The 19,755-nt window shown below is 45.6% G+C and overlaps 1 protein-coding gene across 1 annotated transcript in view; it reads left to right on the top strand.

The window, feature by feature from the left end:
- The window catches only part of DNAJC3 (DnaJ heat shock protein family (Hsp40) member C3), a 63,139-nt gene extending 44,091 nt beyond the window's left edge, over positions 1–19,048 (top strand). Inside the window, exons 8-12 of the mRNA XM_004746132.3 lie at positions 1,410–1,515; positions 1,600–1,720; positions 12,785–12,917; positions 13,677–13,825; positions 15,360–19,048. Of these exons, the coding sequence (XP_004746189.1) occupies positions 1,410–1,515; positions 1,600–1,720; positions 12,785–12,917; positions 13,677–13,825; positions 15,360–15,517 (667 nt within the window). The 3' untranslated portion in view covers positions 15,518–19,048. The remainder of the gene's footprint in view (positions 1–1,409; positions 1,516–1,599; positions 1,721–12,784; positions 12,918–13,676; positions 13,826–15,359) is intronic.
- The last annotated feature ends 707 nt before the right edge of the window (positions 19,049–19,755 follow it).

The following is a 19,755-nucleotide window of genomic DNA, read 5'->3' as shown; positions in this document are numbered from 1 at the left end:
AGACGAGGCAGAGGCTTAACCCTCTAAGCCACCCAGGTGCCCCTGGGTTTTTTGTTGTTGTTGTTTCTGTTTTTTTTCAAGTTTACTATTGTTTTAATTATTGTGAAACAAAATCAAAGTCAAATATATGTTGAATTATGTGCAACAATATTTTTAATAGATGTAAGAGGTAAATATAGATTTTATATGACAAAATGTTATACTAGTATGACTGTAACACATTTCTAATAATTTAACAATTATCTTTCAAAAATTTTCCCCCAAATTCTAAGCAGAGTATGCAAATTGGAAGTTAACTCTGTACATCCATGTCTATGTTCTTATTCAGATTTGTGTGAACAGACTGAAGTGTTTAGGTCTGACCAAGCTACTGATGGTGAACTTGAGAATTCTCTCATCCCCACTTCTAAGCTTCCAGCCCCAGAATTACAGATACTGGCCTAGACAGGTCAAAAAGAGCCACCCAAGTGCCCAGTGTAGAATTAACATTATATTGTATTTGTATTATCATCAATAGAACTTTAAGATTTATATGCATAAAATGAAAGCATATCAGCACTAACAAGAACACTAGCATTTGGGATTAGTTCAATCTACACGTGCCATCCTCAAATGGTCTACCTGCTTCTCTCCTCTTTTGGAGTCTTTTCATATTTTTATAAATATATAATGTCTAGGGTATTTTAATTGTACCTAGTTGGAGGAACTGGGGAAAGTACTTTTGCTTCACTTTTTCAGAAGCTAGTTATTTTTTTTTTAGTGAATTGCAGTTATTTTCTAATTGAATAATGGGAATTATGTGCCACAGTAGTATAAAAATATATCTTTTAGTCTGCCATTACTAAGGAAAGGAAAGTAACTTAGTGTATAACGTGAGGTAGTTTTTAAAAAAATGCTGAAATAGCTTTTATTGTTTTTAGAAAGCTGGGGATTTAAGCCGTTTCCTTCTGCAAGGAACTACATTATACTTAGCTGTGAATATTGACATTCGTTATATAAGATGTTGTGTAGTTAATGGGCTCTGTTATTTCATGAAGGTGTGTAGTGACCCAGAAATAAAACCTGATCTCTTTTGCTGAAAATGCTCTGTGTAAGTCAGACTTAATGAAATGTTTTACTCATTTTCAAAATCACTATTTTTCTGAAGAAATTCTTCACGTTGTTTGGTATTCACAGGTATACTCTGCTTTGTACACACACATTTTCTGTGGTCATGTGTTTTACCTCCTAACTTTTGCTGGCAGAGGTACCTTCTTTGCCACTGTAGACTAATAAGGTAAAAACAGTGCTTGAAGGCACCTGCTCATTCAGGTGAATTGATTAAGTAACCTATGGTGAAGAGTAGGGGTCCTTCCTTAGCTCTAGAAATACACTTTCATGGTTACTCATCATGGTTTGCTCATCCGTAGGTACATGGACGCAACCAGCAAATATGAATCTGTCATGAAAACAGAGCCAAGTGTTTCTGAATATACAATTCGTTCAAAAGAAAGGATTTGCCACTGCTTTTCTAAGGTAACAGGTGATTGGTTTCCAGAAGTCTAAAAACTTAATATATGGAATAACAACCATAAATCCTTTTCTCATATTTGTTTGTAGGATGAGAAGCCTGTTGAAGCTATTCGAGTATGTTCTGAAGTTCTGCAGGTGGAGCCTGACAATGTGAATGCTCTGAAAGACCGAGCAGAGGCCTATTTGATAGAGGAAATGTATGATGAAGGTAAATCTTTAAGGAATTTGATTTGCAGTACCTGGAAGTTGATGTATTGGAAATTAGCACACGCTTAACATCCTTTGTTTAGAACAAGTTGACCAGAGTAGCTGGAAACATTGACGACTGCAGGAACATGGCAGAGAACTGGGGGATTCTTCCTTAGTGGAACTTGGAGGACATACCGCATGAGGAGAGCGTTCTGCCGCTGAAACCAGTTCAGACATTTTAGCCTTTATTTGTTGTAGACAAGTTAGAATAGTTAAATAGCAACATAGAAAATTTAAGTGTTAGATTTCATATCATTCAGAGGTAATCACTGTTCATCTGGGATTTCTATCTTTGAGACTTTTCTGTGCATATATATTAGTCTGTGCTTTATAGATCTATATATATTTTATTAAAAAATCTATTTATTTATCTATTTATTTATTTATTTTTAAAAAGATTTTATTTATTTATTTGACAGATGGAAATCACAAGTAGGCAGAGAGGCAGGCAGAGAAAGAGGAAGGGAAGCAGGCTCCCTGTTGATCAGAGAGCCCGATGTGGGGCTCCATCCCAGGACCCTGGAATCATGACCTGAGCTGAAGGCAGAGGCTTTAACCCACTGAGCCACCCAGGTGCCCCATATATTTTTATATATTAATATATATTCCATGCATATGCATGGTATACATATTACACCTACAACATATACACACACACACACACACACACACACATATGTCATACGTGCCTAAATATGGAAAGATCATCTGTGACCACTGAGCTGTTGAGTGACATTAGGATAGTTGCGTATCCTACTTTGTTAAGGTTGAAGTAAGAGTTTCCTGTTAGATGTTGTAAGGGCCTCGAATAAATTAATAAATAGTTCTCCTTTGGAAGAAAACTAAGATATATACAGTAGTATATATTAAAAAAGAATCCTTTCACATTTATTGTTTTGTGACTTTTTGATGTGACCGTATGGTATGGACATTTAAGTGTGATGGTCTTTAAAAGAACCAAGCCCTGTAGCCCTTATTACAAAGTTTTCATTTCAAATCAGATAAGGCATTTTAAGTTGAAAATGGCCAGAGTATTTTTCTGGTGAAACTTGGCTTGTGGTACTCTATTTTCCCCTCCATTTAAGCACTGAATATATAGTAAAATGTATGACTGTTAATATGTATTAATGTCTTATTAAAATAATTATATTATGGGAAGTGGTAATCCTGGATAACATTTTAAATGCACTGAGAATGCATCTGCAGCAGTGGTAATTCAGGTAGGTTTGTGGAACTTTTATTTTTTGAGAGAGCGAGCAGGCGTGCATGTAGGGAGCAGAAGAGGCAGACGGAAAGTGGGAATCCTAAGCAGGCTCCACGCCCAGCGGGGCTTGTTCTCATGTCTCTGAGGTTGTGACCTAAGCAAAAATCAAGAGTTGGGATGTGTAACTGACTGAGCCACCCAGGTGCCTCTCATTTGATTATATCTTAAGACACACTGAACGTTGACTTTTTTCCTGCTTTTCAGAGTTTGACAAGAATCTTGCTCCTAAGCAGTTTCCTGTGAGTGATGACAACTCTAGGTACTGCTATTTGTGGGACATTTTACAGTATAGACCTTGGTTTGAGTGAGGCTTGAAATGTATGTAATCAGAATGATCTTCAAGAAAACCCTGTTAGCACCGTTTCTCTACACTTCCGAGCTACTCTGTGTACTCGGTGAGACGGGCTGTAGTCTAGGAGTTTGCATTCCATTAGTTTTGGGGAGTTCATCACAGGTACTTCTGTCATCTGTATTTAAATCCTCAGTTCTAATTGTGAAATTAGAGAAGTTGCAGAAGAATATAAAAAGCTTAGCTGTTCAAAGGAGGTTAAGTCTTGTAGGCCGCTAAAGATAATTTGAAGATGCTTCTGTCACTTGAATGCTAAACTGACTTGTTTTTTAGGGAAACTGGATAGCTTCATTCTTGAAGAAAAAGACGCTTAGCACTGATTTAATAGAATAGATCCGTCTTTGGGGTCCGTTTTTCCCTTTAAAATATCTTTTAAATAGGAATTTATTTGTCTTCGTTGGTATGTTTGGATTGTATACTGGGGAATCTTTCTGAATTATGTTTTAGAATAAAAATGGTTGTTTGAGTCCAAAGTATGGCAATCAAGCAACTTCACGGAGAGGTTGGGAATGGGCTTACTAGGTCTCTCCGTTTGAGGCTGGGGTGGGGTGCCAAGGGGGCCTCTATAATTCAAACTGAAGTGTATTACTTGCATTGTTTAGATTTGAGTTGGAGGTTTAACAAATGATGTGGATGACTGGTACTCTTATTAACTAGGCTAAATCACATTTTGAAATATGAGGCTTTCTATATTCTCTTTACTGGTTTTATCTTTTTTTAAATAAGCAATTCAAAGTGATAAGAATGTAATGGATAAAGAAAAACAAGGTTTGTAGTGAATAATGGAACATAGAGATTTATTAATTTGGGGATTATGACAGGAAAGGTATTAGGGGATTCCACTCACAAGAAAGTAAGTAAAGTAAGATTGTTGTTTGTAGATGCCTCTGAGGTCATGAAAAATGAAGGCGGCTCTTCGGATCTATATGTGTAATTCTTTTCATAGTTTTTGAGAGGAGCAAACGGACATTCAGGCCTTACTAAATGTAGATAAAGTTCCTTTGAATATAGGGATGATTCAAGTGTCCTTATGAGGTAAGCAGTTGTATTGGCTAGAATGTAAGCAGCGTGAGGACCTGCGTCTGTTTTATTAGCTGATCTGTCTCTGCTACTTGTGCCCAGCACGTAGCCGGCCACCACACTGGCTGGACGAATGAGCCTAGTTTATCGATAAGGTCATAGTGGAAAGAGTATGGGATTTAGAATTAGTCCTGAATTTGAGTCTGACTATACCACTTATTTTATTTTTATTTTTCTTGTAGGGAAAGTCATATAAAATTGGCCGTCTTAACCATTTTTTAAAGTTTTTATTTCAGTCACTGGCGCACTCCGGGATCTCTGTCGCCCATTTCACCCTTCCCCTCCCCACTCCCACTCTGGGAACCATCAGTTTGTTCTCTAGAGTTAAGAGCCTGAAGGGCATCTGGCTGGCTTATTCGGTAAAGCATGTGACTCTTAATCTTGGCATTGTGAATTTGAGCCCCACTCTGGATGTAGAGATTACTTAAAAAAAAAAGTGTCGGTTCCTTGATTTGTCTCTTTTTCCTTTTGCTTGTTGTGTTGTGTTTCTTAAATTTCACAGTGAATGAAATCACATGGTATTGGTCGTTCACTGACTGACTTCTTTCACTTAACATTATACTCGCCAGCTCTATCCGTGTCATTGCAGTGGCAAGATTTCAGTCTTTATTATATTCTGTTGTAGATAAATACCACATCTTTAAAAAAAAAATTAATTTATTTGACAGAGAGAGATCACGAGGCAGGCAGAGGGAAAGAGTGGGAAGTAGGCTTCCCACTGAGCAGGGAACCTGATGCAGGGCTCGATCCCAGGACCCTGAGAGCGTGACTTGGGCTGAAGGCAGAGGCTCAACCATTCGAGCCACCCAGGCGCCCCTAAATAACCACATCTTTATCTTTTCATCTATCCAGGGACACTTGGGGCTTCCATATCTTGGCTGTTGTGAATAATGCTGTTATGCACATAGAAGTGCTTGTATCCCCTTGAATTAGTATTTTTGTATTCTTTGGGTAAATACCCAGTAATGCAATTCCTAGGTTGTAGGGTCGTTCTAGTTTTAACTTTTTGAGGAACCTCTGTACTATTTTACAGAGTGGCCGCACCAGCTTGCATTCCCACCAACAGTGGTAAGAGGGTTCCTTTTTCTGCACATCCTTGCCAGCACCTGTTGCTTCTTGTATTGGTTTTAGCCATTCTGACAGCTTTGAGCTGATAACTCATTATAGTTTTGATATGCATTTCCCTAATGAGAGTGATGATGAGCATCTTATCAGGTGTCTGTTGACCATCAGGATGTCTTCTTTGAAGCAGTGTCAGTCAGTTCATGTCTTCTGCCTATTTTAAAATTGGATTATTTGTTTTTTTGGGGTGCTGAGTTTTATACGTTCTTTATATATTTTGGATACTATTCCTTTACTGGATATGTCACCGCAGGGATCTTCTCCCATTTAGTAGGTTACCTTTTAGTTTTGTTCATCGTTTCCTTCGTTGTGCAGAAGCTTTTTATTTTGACGTAGCGCCTGGAATTGCGATGCCTCCAGCTTTGCTTTTCAAGATTGCTGTGGCTATTTGTGGTCTAACGTGGTTCCATACAAATGTTAGGATAGTTTTTTTTCAGCCTGTGAAAGATGCTGTTGGTGTTTTGAGAGGGAGTGCATTAAATGTATAGATTGTTTTGGGTAGTGTAGACATTTTAACAATATTTGTTCTTCCAATCTGTGAGCATAGAATGTCTTTCCATTTCTTTGTGTCGTCTTCAGTTTCTTTCATCAGTGTTTTATAGTTTTCAGAGTACAAGACTTTCACCTCTTTGGCTAGGTTTATCCCTGGGTATCTTATTTTGGGGGTGCAACTGTAAATGGGATTGTTTTTCATTTCTCTTTCTGATGCTTTATTATTGGTGGAATGCAGCAGACTTCTGTGGATTGATTTTGTATCCTGTGACTTTAATTAATTTCTTGATCTGTTCTAGCTGTTTCTCAATTGAATCTTTTTGGGTTTTCTGTGTATAGTATCATGTAATATGTAAAGAGTGGAAGTTTTATTTCTTCTTTACTGATTTGGATGCCTTCTATTTCTTTCTGTTGTCTGATTGCTGTGGCTAGGATTTCCAGTGCTTTGTTGAATAGAAGTGGTGAGAACGGACATCCTTATCTTGTTCCTGACCTTAGGGAAAAGGCTCTCAGTTTTTCCTCATTGAGGATGATGTTTGCTGTGGGGTTTTCATATATGGCCTTTATTATGTTGAGGTGTGTTCCCTCTATACCTACTTTGCTGAGAGGGTTTTGTTTTGTTTTGTTTTGTTTAATCATGAATGCATGTTGTACTTTGTGTAATGCTTTTTCTGCATCTACTGGAATGATTATATGGTTCTTATCCTTCCTCTTACGGATGTGATGTATCATGCTGTGGTTGGTTTGCAAATACTGCACCACACTTGCACCCAGGAATAAATCCCACTTGATGGTGTTGAATGATCTTTTTAATATATTGTTGTATTTGGTTTGCTAGTATCTTTCTTTTCTTCAGCTAAGACAGCAGAAGAGATTATTTATTGTACATATGACATTCAGCCACAAATGAAAAGAGAATTAGTTCCAAAAGTCCCAAGTCCAAAAGGCACTGTTTTGATACAAATAATGTGGGTCTCTCAAAGGTGGTCGTGGCGATCAGATGGCAATGGGTGGTCTTTCCATAGGTGTGTTTCTCATTTTGTTTATTGGGCCCTTTATTTCTGCTGTGTTATTCCTTATCTCTGTGTTAATCATCTCACTGATGATGTTCTCTACTCTTTCTGAAGTCCACTGAGAATCCCTGTGACCCATCAGTCATTGCTGTCAATTCTCCGTCAGGCATGTTACTTAGATCTTTCTCACTTAGATCTGTGGCTGTGGCCTCGTCCTCTTCTTTCATTTGGGATAAATTCTTCCGTCTTCTCATTTGTCGAAGTCTCTGTGCCTGTTTCTGTGTGTGAGGAAAGTCAGCTCTTTCTCCTGTTCTCGAGGGGGATGGCCTTCTGAAGAAGAGGCACTACAGTCCCCTGCCACGCAGTATCCTCTGTGCCCCAGGGCCTGCCGCTTCGGGGAGTGTGTCCAGGGTGTGCCCTCCCGTGTCCTGGCCACTTTATCCTTCACGCCATCGTCCGCAGAGGCTCTGCTTGCCAGTTGTGGGCAGTGTTTGGTCCCTGGCCTGACTGTGCTGAGTTTCAACCAGATGTGCTCTGGTCGGCTTGTGAGACATGACCTGTGGCTGTTGGAACCAGGGCCTCACATGACTCCCAGATGGGGAGCCGCGGTGCCGGCAGGAGTTGGTGCGGGTCTTGCGGGGGGCCGCCCGCCTACTGGGACTGAGGCAGGCACGCCCGGGACGGGCGGTTCTTCTGCAGCATAGTGTTGGTGGCGCTGGGTGTAAGCAGATGAGGTGGCGAGTGTTGGCACTGCCCCGGTTCCTGCCGGTGGCTCTGTACTTACCCTGAGCCAGGCGGCAGGGAAATGGCACTGGCCACCGGTTCCTTTGTCCCCAGAGGGGTCTCTCTGAGAATGCTGCCTTTCCGGGACACACTCTGAAACAAGCGAGTAACCTGCCTGCTGTGTGCCGGGGTGTGCTTCAGGTGGCTGTTTCCATGCTGTGTGTCCGCGGGTGACTGCTCTGCCTTCTCTCAGAGCGATGCCGTGTCCTCGGAGCTCTCCCAGAGCCAGGCGCGCTGAGCCCTGAAATCCCAGGCTTGAAGCCCCACTGGTTGTAAGAACTCAGAAAATTTGGGCCTTCTCGCTTTCCTAGCCAGTTGTTATGTAAAGCTGCCATTTTTTTCTCTAGTCCTTTTAAACTCTTTATTTCCATTTCATTATGTCCTTATTTTTTTCCCATTTGCTTCTGCTTCATGGGCTGATCCTCATTTCATCTGTACTTCTGTGATAGTTTTGATCTTTTTGAGTATTAACTACTCACATTTTTATCTTCTCTTTGTCTTTTTGCTGAGTGTTTTTTGTTTTTGTTTTTGTTTTTTAAGGTTTTATTTATTCATTTGAGAGAGCAGAAGCAGGGGGGAAGCAGAGGAGAGGGAGAAGCGGGCTTCCCACCAAGCAGGGAGCCTGATGTGGGGCTCGATCCCAGGGCCCTGAGGTCATGACCTGAGCCGAAGACAGACTCCCAACCATCTGAGCTACTCAGGTGCCCCTCTTTGTTGAGTTCTTATTCTGCTTTGTGAGTACCCTTAAAAGAGGTGATTGGATTTTTAAAAAATTCATGCCATAATGTCTGCTCAGAATTTTCATGTATTTGGGCTGTTGTTCTGATGTATGTTCATCAGGCAAGTTTGGGTGCTCTCTTCTGTTGCAGTTTAAAAATTGTCTTTGAATTGATGCCGTACTGTTTAAAACAAGATGATCATAAAAGGACTTGGCTTATCCTGCCCTATTCGTCGGAAAGTGCCTTGGCTGTGAGTGTGTGTGTGTGTGTGTGTGTGTGCGCGCGCGCGTGCGCGTCATGGAGCACCAGGGGCGGGGCAGCCTTCTGTATGTAACAGTTGCACCAGTCTGGGCTTCAGTTTGCACAGACATCCTGCCTCCTGCTGAAAGGGCCTCTCTGTACGGCCCAGCCCTCTCTGCTGCTCTGAGCCACACCGTGTCCAGGTCATCTGCTGCCGGCCCGGCTGCTCCTTTGCTACCAAAGGTGTAGATCTTTTTGCACTGAGAATGAGCCCCGCACCTTCAGAGCGCGCATGGTTGCAGGGGGCTGGTTGTCGGGGGCTCCTGACACGTGTTGCCCAAGACAATTTGCTCTTGTCTTTGTTCCCGACTTTTCCCCAGTAAGGCCTCTGCTTTAACTCACCGTCGGGCTCTGGATTTCATGGTTCTCACAATATGCAAAGGATAGAAGCTGTCACTGTAGGGTGAACCCATACACCCAGAAAGTGTATTTTCTGTGATTTTATTTATTTTTATTATTATTTTTTTTTTGCCATTGAGCTTTCTCACGATTTGCTTCCCCCTCTCATCTTGGATTCAGCTGACACGAGCTCATTTTAGCAGCCCTGGTGCAGACTGTTTTGCTTGATACTCAGGAGGAGGAGATTGGTATTCCGTGGGCATATTATACAGGGTCTGATGTGCTCTTTAAAAGGCCGTCTGAGTCCCTGTGCTGAGAGCAGACTGCTCGGGGAAGGCGGATGCAAGTGGGGAGCAGCTGTTCCGGAGCCGTGGCAGCTGCGCAGGTGTACTGAGGTCGGCCTGCGGCGTAGCGGGCGCCGGGCCGTGGTGACGGCGGCCGCGCCACTCCGGGTGCGTTTTGAAGGGAAGCTGATCTGGGGTTTGCTGACGGACTGTGGAGTGAAAGGGGGCAGTTGTGTGCAGCCGTGCACATCGGTCTTTGGAATGCTGCTTCCGCCCTGGGGAGCTGCGGGCAGGCTTGAAGTGGGGAGGACTGGTCCGCGGGAAGACTTGCCTGTGCGCCGCGCTGTCTTGCTAGTTGCCGGGGAGCGGCGCGTTAGTTGCCGGACTCTCCTGCTCGGGCCCTTCCGTGTGTTGACATTCCGGGTGGAACCGCTTTTCCTCGGTCAGGTCCAGGTCTGCCGTGGAGATCTCGAGTGCCCGGGGGCTGGGCTCTGCGTCTGTTCGTGGTCCCCGCGGCCTCTGCTTGGGCACAGTTGCGACTCAGCTTCGCAGCTGGTTCTGGGCCCCGCGGGGTGGCTGCGAAGGGGGGCTTCGCCATCTCACAGACCCTCGGTGCTTGGCCAAAAAGAATGGCTCCGCAATCTGCTCGGGCTTCTACTTGGATGGTGGTTTTCTCTACTTAGGTTTATTAATTATTAATAATCCATTTGCTTCCTCTCTTTCAGAAATTTAGGAAAATTTCTGGTCTGTTTTTAGTGCTGCCACAGTCCCATCATCATCTTGTCCTTTCGGAGGGGGAGTGGGACGGAAGCGAGGCGCGCTCCTGTGCTTCCTTGCTTGCACTGTGCCTTAGGAAGAACTGAGTGGGGAGTATGGAAGAAAAAGGATTTGGGAAGTTTTTTTAGGTTCAGAGGATAGAAAATGAATTGGCTAATATGTAATAGATTTTTTTTTCAGGGTCTTAATATTTCTAACTTATTCTACTTTGTGTGGTTGCTTAATTACAGTATAGGAGAAACATAATTGGATGTTACTTACTTTTTCTTTAAAGATGACTCCTTGGAGGGTAGAATCTGAGAAAATATAATTAAAAATGATCTAGCTCATTTATGTCTATGGGAAGTTTTAACATCACCCATACTAAGTTTCTAATTAAATTACCTGCCTGTAATGATGTGAATGTAGGAAACAACCTTATATTTTTTCTGGATTGGGAGAAATGTGTCCACCTTAAGTTTTAATAAAAGGATAGGCTATAGAAGCCTGCTTTGGAGGAGATACTCTGAACATTTAAGAATGAAAATATGTTTTAAATGTAGAGTTTGCATAAATAGCAAAATTGCATGTATTGAAACATTTTCCTCTTGTATCGAATTCCTTCAAAGTACGTTTCCTTACTAGCTTGTGATACTGAGTACTATGGTTAGTAGTTGTTAATTTAAACCTCACTACTATGACAGTTTTGTGTTCTAAATTGGAAAGGTATTTTATGATGTCACTGTGACTTGGAGGGCTGTAGTTTCATATTTTTAGTATTAATGCATTGAGGCAGGACTTAGAATAAAAGCTTGAAATGTGTGTCACTCCCCCTCCCCACCCCCACCCCCCGCCATGGACCAGAGGTAGTATTGGTTCATTTTTCTCTGTAGTTCAGGCAAATTTCAGCCATTCTCCCTTAATCTGCGGGGGATGCCTTTCAAGACCCCCAGTGGATGCCTAAAACTGCAGATCACATCCAGCCCGAAATAGACTATCATGGGTATATATGGGTAAGAAAAAAATAAAGTTTATATGGGTAAGAAAAAAATAAAGTTTAACTTATAAATCAGGCATAGTAAGAGATTAATAGTACTAGAATAATTATAATATACTGTAATAAAAGTTATGTGAAGGTGGTCTCTCTCAAAGTATCTTATTGTCCTGTCCTCATCCTTGTTCTTGTGCTCATGGGAAACGGCTGATGTCTGTGTGGTGAGATAGAGTGAGGGAAGCGCTAGGCATTGTGACGGGGTGTTAGGCCGCTGTTGACCTTCTGGCAGTTTGTCAGGAGGACCCGGTGCCTCCCTGAATCCCTTCCAGGATGAGCCGTGGCCAGTACGAATCCTCAGACATGTTATCCAGAGAGATGTTTTCCCTATAGTGAAATGCACTCACATAGAAACTAGAATTCGGACCTAACAGTCCCTTATTTGAGATGTCTGCTCCTCAAGACCACTCCCAGATTTGGGGACTTCGTAGCACACATGGGACTCAGCACACAGTGGGACTCAGGCTGAGATTTATTCTACTGAAAGGACACAGTAACATCAGGAAAGGGAAAAGACACATGGCACAAACTCCAGAGAAAAGCAGTAGAGGATTCCAAGAGCCTTTCTCTTTGAAATGATAGGACGAGCTGCAGTTCCTCCAGACGTGCAAGGTGCTGTCTGCTGGGGAAGCTCTCTGGAGCGCCGGTGCCCGGGACATTCATGAGGGGTCAGCCGGGCACCTTCTGCCGTGCCAGCACCCAGATTCCCAGAGGGAAAGACGATATTTCACATAAACATTATCTGTACAAACACTGAGGCCTGGTGAGCCATTCTCACCAGGTGATGGTGGGAGCGCTCCTGAAGGCCATCTTCTGAGACGCCAGCCAGGACTGACCTTGCCAGCGGGCCTTTCGAAGGAGAACAGTCTCGGGCTTGCTATGTTGACGCTTTTCTACATGACTCAGATCTCCTGATGCCTTGTGTTCTAGATACTCAGGTATTCTAAAATAAGGCAAAAGCTGTGATGTGGATTGTTAACCAGACGTCCCACACCAGGACAGTGTCCTCTGCTTTGACCAGTAGCTTAAGAAAGCAGGTTTGTAATAGTTCCTGTTGAAATCCCTAGGACTTCGACACTCTGATTGCTGGTGCTTCCCCTTGCTCCCTTTCTAAGCCTCTGATTCTTCTGAATTGTGGACCTGTAGCTGATGGTGCAGATTTCCTTTGCCACCGTCTTATTTTCCTATGTAAGGATCAGTTCAGTCACAGTGATGGAAAGGCTGCCTTGTGTCAAGTGTGGATGTGAAGCTGTGCCGGAGGGAAGGTGGGCGAGTAAACAGCAGTGAGTTTTATTGAATGGGAGGAAAAAGCTACCTAAATCCAGCTTTAATTATGCCTTTCATAAGTTGCCTAACAAAATCATCACCATCTCTTAGGCTCTTAGCAGTAATGGCGAGATCAGCCTGACAGGATAAGTAGAGGTTGTAAGTTCCGGTTCCTTTAACAGCGTTATCTTAAACCTCGTGACAGCTATTCAGGATTACGAAACTGCACAGGAACACAATGAAAATGACCAGCAGATTCGGGAAGGTCTAGAGAAGGCACAGAGGCTATTGAAACAGTCACAGAAACGAGATTATTATAAAATCTTGGGAGTAAAAAGGTGAGTTTCTTTTTTCCTCCTCTGATTGAGTTCCTTACTTTATGTAATTTCGGTCCTGGATCAAACCTAACCATCTTTCACATCGTAACCATCAGACGGCTATTTTGTTACAGGTAGATTTCTTTAAAGAGACTAGCACTGCAAGGCTGGGGGACTTAGTAGTTGGCGACAGAGGGAGGACGCTGTAGCATGAGTAGGCCCTGGCCTAGACTTTTGGGGAAGGGTGAAGAGGAGTGAGCTTTCTTTTGGGGGGACAGGAGGGGGAAAAGCAAACTTCTTCAGGCCTAAGAATAAAGTGGCACTTCGAGAATTAATACACGCACGGAGAGACAAAAGCTAGGTAAATGATACAAGATCCACCTTCTCTGTGCAAGGGAACCATCAGTCTTTCAATCGAAGGTCTGACCAGAACGAAGGAAACCAGAAGCAAAACAGGAGTGTGGTTCAGAGTCACAGTTAGTTCTTAATGCCAGGAATTGTTATCAGGTGGGTCGGAAATTCAGAAAGTTAAAAAATGGGTCTGATTTTTTTTTTTAAGAGAGAAAACTGCAAAGATCAAAAGTAATTTCTTCCCATTGAGATTCTGAAGCAGCTTTAATGATCCCCCAGAAGCGCAGGTTAGGCGCGCCGCCGTGGCCACACTGGCGCGGACGGGAAGAGCAGGCCGCGGGGCTGCCTGCGGGATCGTGACTGTCTGAGTTTCCGGGGCGGTGAGGTGGCACTTCTTGACTAATGAGCGTTAATCTTAATACTGCTCAGAAACGCCAAAAAGCAAGAAATCATTAAAGCATACCGAAAATTAGCTCTGCAGTGGCACCCAGATAACTTTCAGAATGAGGAAGAAAAGAAAAAAGCGGAGAAGAAGTTCATCGACATAGCGGCTGCTAAAGAAGTTCTCTCGGATCCAGGTACGGGTCTCTGCAGGCGGCCGAGGCCGCGGCCGTGACTTACTAGCTCCGCTGCTTCGCCGACTGGGGCGGAGGCAGACGCGGGGCTGGGCGGGCTCCCCCGCCTCGCAGCTCCGGGAGTCCAGCCCCAGGCCCGCCCCCGACACACTCCGGCCCTCCTGGGCCCCGCGCGGTCGGGCAGCGGCAGATTCGGAAGCGGGAGGCCCGGTTTGACGCCCCGCTTCCTGCACAAGTGACCAGAGCCCAGTCTCCGCTCTCGCGCGGGCGACAGGAAAGCACCACAGTGAGGGGAGGTTCTAGGTTCCCTCCACCTCCCCAGACCGATGATGACAGATTCTTCCTCTGGAACCTGGAGGCGCTTGAGTAGGGAGCCGGGGTGCCAGGCCCGAACGTACCCCCAGCCCGGGCGGGGGCTGCCTGTCGTCTGTGTTCCCCGGGAATCTTGCCCCAAGTCCGGGGTTGGTTAGCTTTGCTGGTTGCTGGAAATGCTGTTACCGTGCGCTGACAGGGCCTGGGAAATGAGAGAAGACGGAGAAATTAGGTAATACTGAACGATGTTTGGACATTTCCGGGGGAATTTAACGGAAGCGAATAACTCTTCCTTTTGTATGTCTTCGGTGTCAGCAGGAGCTAGACTTGAGCTAGACAGATTCGCCAGAAATAGAGGGAAATCACACCTTATACCCATTTGGCAGATCTTTTTTGAACATCTGCTCAAGCCCTGGAGTGGAAGCTCTGTGGGCCTCTGCGCACCCCACAAGAGAGCAGACACGCCCTTCCGGAGTCCGCGGGATGCGCCGTTCTGTGCTCAGCAGAGGCTTGTCCCCGCCATGCTCCGTCTGTCCCCTGAGCTCGCACCGAGCACGGGGGACGGACGGTCACAGAAGCTTCAAGAACTGCCCTTGCAGTCGCTACGAGTTCTTTTGTGTTGTCACTTTTTCCCAGCCGCTGTTCCTGCGGTCTCGGAGGATGCTAGGCTGCCCTCCTGCCCCGCCGCAGCGTTCCTCGGTCCCCTTCGTCAGCCTTAGTCTCGGTCTCATCGGGACCTTCCTCGGCACTGCCGGGGACTGCCGCGCAGGCGGCCTCCTGAGCGGTGCCCGGGAACCCCGCCCTGCTCGGATCCAAGACCGAGGCCCAGGAAGCCAGTCAGACGCTCGCAGGGTTGGCGAGGTTGGGACTGCGTTGCTGGGGCCGGGTGGGGACGTGGCTCTTTGACCCCAGGCGTGGGACTTTCGGAGCTCTCCTCCTCCGCAGTTCCTGTTTTCCAGAGCACGTTTTCCCTGGGTAGATGCTTGTGAGGCGAGAAGATGCAGGGGGCCCGAATCTCGGCGACGGGGCGCTGCCAGCCCTGAACGCCGCCCCTTCTCCGGGACGGGCCTCCTCTAGGCTTTCCCCCGAGGGCGCCGCGGGGAGCCGGCTGGGGATGGGAGAGCCCCGAGGTGTGTCCGGCCCCTTGTGCTGAGGGCAGAGTCGGGAGTCCCCAGCCCAGTGCCTGACCCACACATGCGTTCTGATGCGCGCCTTTCTTTCCTAGAAATGAGGAAGAAGTTCGACGACGGGGAAGACCCGCTGGACGCCGAGAGCCAGCAAGGAGGCGGCGGCAACCCTTTCCACAGGAGCTGGAACTCGTGGCAGGGCTTCAATCCCTTCAGCTCGGGCGGACCTTTTAGATTCAAATTCCACTTCAATTAAACCAGCTGTTTTTCTGCTCCTCTTCCTTAATTTTTTTAAAGATTAAACACAAAGAAACCTTGTTCCAGGATCCTAATGAAAAAAAAAAAAAAATTCAAATCTTTTAATTTGTCCATGACCAAAGAGTTGTTTTACTAGGAAAGATCGTTTTATCCATTTTAGGCCGGAGGCTGGTGGGTGCTCGGCGGCAGTGAGGCGGAGGCCGGCTCTGCGGCGGGCGGAGCAGCCCCTGCGGCGGGCGGAGCAGCCCCTGCGACCGGACCCGCGGAGGGTCTCGAAGGGTCTGCGGTGGGCGCGCCTGTGCCGGGGCCTCGGCAGGGCCGCGCGGGAGCCGCGGGGCAGAGGACAGCAGTGCCGACGTGGGTGCGGAGCCCCGAGCTCGTGTTTTAGGATTCGCGAAGAGAATGGCAGTGTTCCGAGTCGTACGTTCTTAGGGACACCTTCGCTTAGCTTCCGGTCGCGCGGTCGCTCGCAAATACCCGTGAAGTGGCAGAGCCTCCGCGGCCACACGCGCTTCCATCTCCGCTGGCCTGAGCGCGGCGGCGGCCGCAGGAGGGACGGCGCCTTCGAGGAACCCCGCTGCCAGGTGGGAGTGGCGCTGCGGGTGTAGACGCTGGATGGACGTGTGCGGTGCGTCTGCGAGAGAACACGAGGACCGCGGACGCAGAATGAGCCGTAAACTCATTTGGGCTCTTCGGTTTACCGTGGAACGAAAGAGAAGTCAGGCACGACGTAGGTCCAGATCGGAGAGCCGTGGTGTCACTTGCAGTAGGCTTGCGGTGCGGAGTGAAATGCTCCAACCGAAGTCGGGAGCTCCGCAGACCTGCCTGCAACAGGACTGCCTCAGAAAGGGAAAGTTGCTCCCATGCTCCCCGCTTTTAATAAAGGCGGCGGGGCGGCCTCTCCGGGTCCTGGCCGACCCTCCCGGACTGCAGTCCCGCCCCCCGCCCCTGTCTGAGGCCGGGGTTAGACAGGAGCCCCGCCCCTGACCCGCCCCCGCTGCCTCTGGTTCTTGTCCCTAGAAAAAAATACACGTTTACAAATGTAGTCGCTCTGGCTGCATGCCCACCATCCAGAAGGCCTCTCTTCCGGTCCCTTCTTACCTTTTAAGAGACGAACTTATTCAGTCTTTGGATACTGGATAATTTTTTTCCCTAAAAACTGAGTGTTAACTTTAATCAAGAACATTAAATATTTACAGAACTACTGATGCTGCATTTAAACTCTAAGAGAATTACTTTAGTCAAGAATTACTACTTTCATTCTGGAAAGGTTTTCTTGTTTCGGCCTCAGAGCATTCTGATGAGTATGGGTCTAATATATTGTTTTTCTGAAATCAAGCATTTAAATTTCTGTGGCGGGAGGGGTCCTGGCCACAGCAGCCAAGCACAGAGCCTTTCCTTCCACAGTCATCCTGAAACACATGTGGAGAAATTTCTCTAAACGGAGGGGAAAAAGTCACATAGTTGAACTGAGCAAAATGCCTGTGTGCTTTCCGCATCCTATTTAAAGTCTGTTTCGTACCAATAAACTTAATGCATTTTGAAAATTAGTGAATAGTTTGCAGCTTTCCTTTTGTTTTAAGGTCTCAAAATTCAAGCCAGTGCTGAAAGGATCTCTGAGGGAAATTCGTTTTGTTTCTTTCATCCTAGCGATCTCATGACTCCATCACATCAGCACTGTTGTTCGCCAGCCTGGTTCTTTGGCACATGATGTCACTGGGACCGTTTTGCAGTCTAGCAATGGCCTCTACCTACTTTTAAAGTACGAATTCTCACACAGAATCAGAACAGTAATATGAAATCACTTGCCTTTCCATTCAGAGAAGACGATGAGAAGTCACCCCAAGGAGCCGGAGGGAGTCAGGACGGTGTTGGGCTGGCCGGTGGGAGCTGCGTCCCGGTGCTGGTTCCGTCGCTCACCGTCAGGCGCTGCCCAGACAGCTGCTGGCGTGGCTTTGTCCACACCGGTAATAAACCTGTAATTCCCATTCCTGAAATCTTACCGCGGACTCAGATTAGTCGCCGTAACTGAAATGTGCGGTTACTTACTGGACTTCAGTGCAGAAAGGGGCTATGTGCCAAGTGCCGGCGCCACAGAGAGACTTGAGGACAGTGTCCACCGGGAAGTCCGGCCCTGCCGCGCCCCGGCCCTGAGAGAGGCTCCGGGTGCGGAGGGCCAGGCCTTATGTCCCGGCGGCCCGCTGGGAGAGCTCGTCCACCGGTGGACCGCCCGGGACTGACAGGCATTTGCCTTGCTGTTGGGTTCCTTCCACTTGCCAGTCTCCTGGCTCTTGTTTCTGGGGCCTGCAGCTACCTGGTAAAGGGCTCTTTCTGGAAAAGTAAAATCACAGGGGTACCTAGCCTTGGCTGTAGGAGATTCCTTTCTTAAATTCCTTCCTTGCTTTTTGGAAAGCTTCTGAAATGGAGTATCACTTGTCTGGACATTGTGGATATTTTCCACAGCAGCAAGTATTAAACACATCAGCCTAAAAACACGAGAAGGTTCTAAAAGGAGAATAAACTTATTGCCCATTTTTGAAACTCTGCTTTCTTGGTATGGATAAATGAAAACTTGAAAACGAAAACAACTGTAATAGTTTACTACTGTGAATTGGAGGGACGTAATGCTAACTTTAAACCATCTTTCTCTTTGGTCAGTATTAAAAATGTATCTTTAATCAGTATGAAAACAACTTTTTTGGACTCTGATAATGGAATGTAAAAACTACCCATATATATTTTTTTTAAAGGGGAAAATAACCAAGTAGGAAAAAAGTTAATAGAATTACAATTTGAAATTGGCAGCATTTCCTGTTCATGGTGGAAAATGGAAAATTTCACTTCAAAGGCATGAAAACAGAAGTTGTGGCATTTGCCATGAAAAAAAATGCGTAAGATGCTTAAGTTAAAAACGCTTCCTCAGTCAGGCTGGGTTGGAGCTGCCTCCCTTTAAGCACAGGGCGCCGGCGAGGGCCTCGCGAAAGCTCTGAGTGCCAACCGTGCTGTGAGCTCGCGAACTCCATGCAACTTAATTGAATGTAGTGACTTTCCCGTACTTCTAAAGGAAGGAGGAAGGCAAATGCTAATTTGTCGGCAAATAATATCCTTATTCGAAATCAGATCATTCCTTTTGTTAGTAGCAGAGTCTGTTCTGCAATTGCAAATGATATTAATAGGTGGATTTTTTTTTAAAAAATGGATGATCTCATTTGCTGAATGATTTAAGAGTACAGTTAGCCACTGCGTGGCTTTACGTAGAGTGACAGGTTTTGCACTGGTCTGCGGTGGCCTCTTGCCTGCAGTGGAAAGCAGAGTGTGGAGGAAGAAAACGTGGAGATGTTTGAGAAGTTAAACTACTACTCCTACTATAAGGCTGTTGCTGGTTCTGAATGAGACAAGACTAATCCATCTCAATTTAGTGTTTTCATAGAGAAAATTAATTGAAATGGGTCTCAGATATGTCTGCAAATATGGGTACTATTTTTATGCCTGTGTATTTTCACATTTAATAAAAATATTTATGGTCAAATCAGTATTTTCTTGCTTTCGATTCATGAGAAATCTACCTTCCAACTTTGCTTTGCATGTGGTCCGGAGCTGGGGTGACGGGAGGGCGGCTCTTGTGTGTGGAGCTGAAGGAAGGTCTGAGCACAAAAAGAAATGGTTAAAACCTCTTGACCCCAAGGTCCTAGGATAGTTAGGACTTTAAGTGGACAGTTCTTTGGTTTCAATACTATTAAAATCTAATATTTAAATTGGCTTTGTTTGAAGCCTTTGGGTTTTATAAAAACATAATTTGTACATTTCTGTAAAAGTCTTCAAAGAGGTTTGCTTGGGGGCTGAGGGGAGTACTATTTATCTCAATCAGAGTTCTTTATTTCCTTCTAAGTAATCTCTACACCCAACATGGGGCTTGAACTCCCAACCCTGAGATAGAGTGTCATATACTCTACTGACTGAGCCAGCCAGGCGCCCCGTCCCAGATTTCAAACTACACACCCAAGCAACTTTCTTCTCAAGTGTTCCGCACACCCTAAAATTAAAGGCCTAGAACACTTACTTAGAACCTTCTCAGAAAGTGCACTGTTTCGAAATTCCTATGAAAATCCCCCAGGCATGAGGGCTGCCAAAAGGGGGAGGAAGGGCAGATCCATTTTCTCTTCCCAGATCCTCAGGACTCTGGACAGCAAAGGATAGCTCTCCTAAGCGACATTTCACCATGGGAAGTTTTTCTGA

The sequence above is a fragment of the Mustela putorius genome, unplaced genomic scaffold, assembly GCF_011764305.1.
Source record: "Mustela putorius furo isolate JIRA1106 unplaced genomic scaffold, ASM1176430v1.1 tig00003974_pilon_pilon_pilon, whole genome shotgun sequence".
Lineage (NCBI taxonomy): Eukaryota > Metazoa > Chordata > Mammalia > Carnivora > Mustelidae > Mustela > Mustela putorius.
Note: the sequence above shows the minus strand (reverse complement) of the source record. Positions and strands in the feature narration are given on the sequence as shown.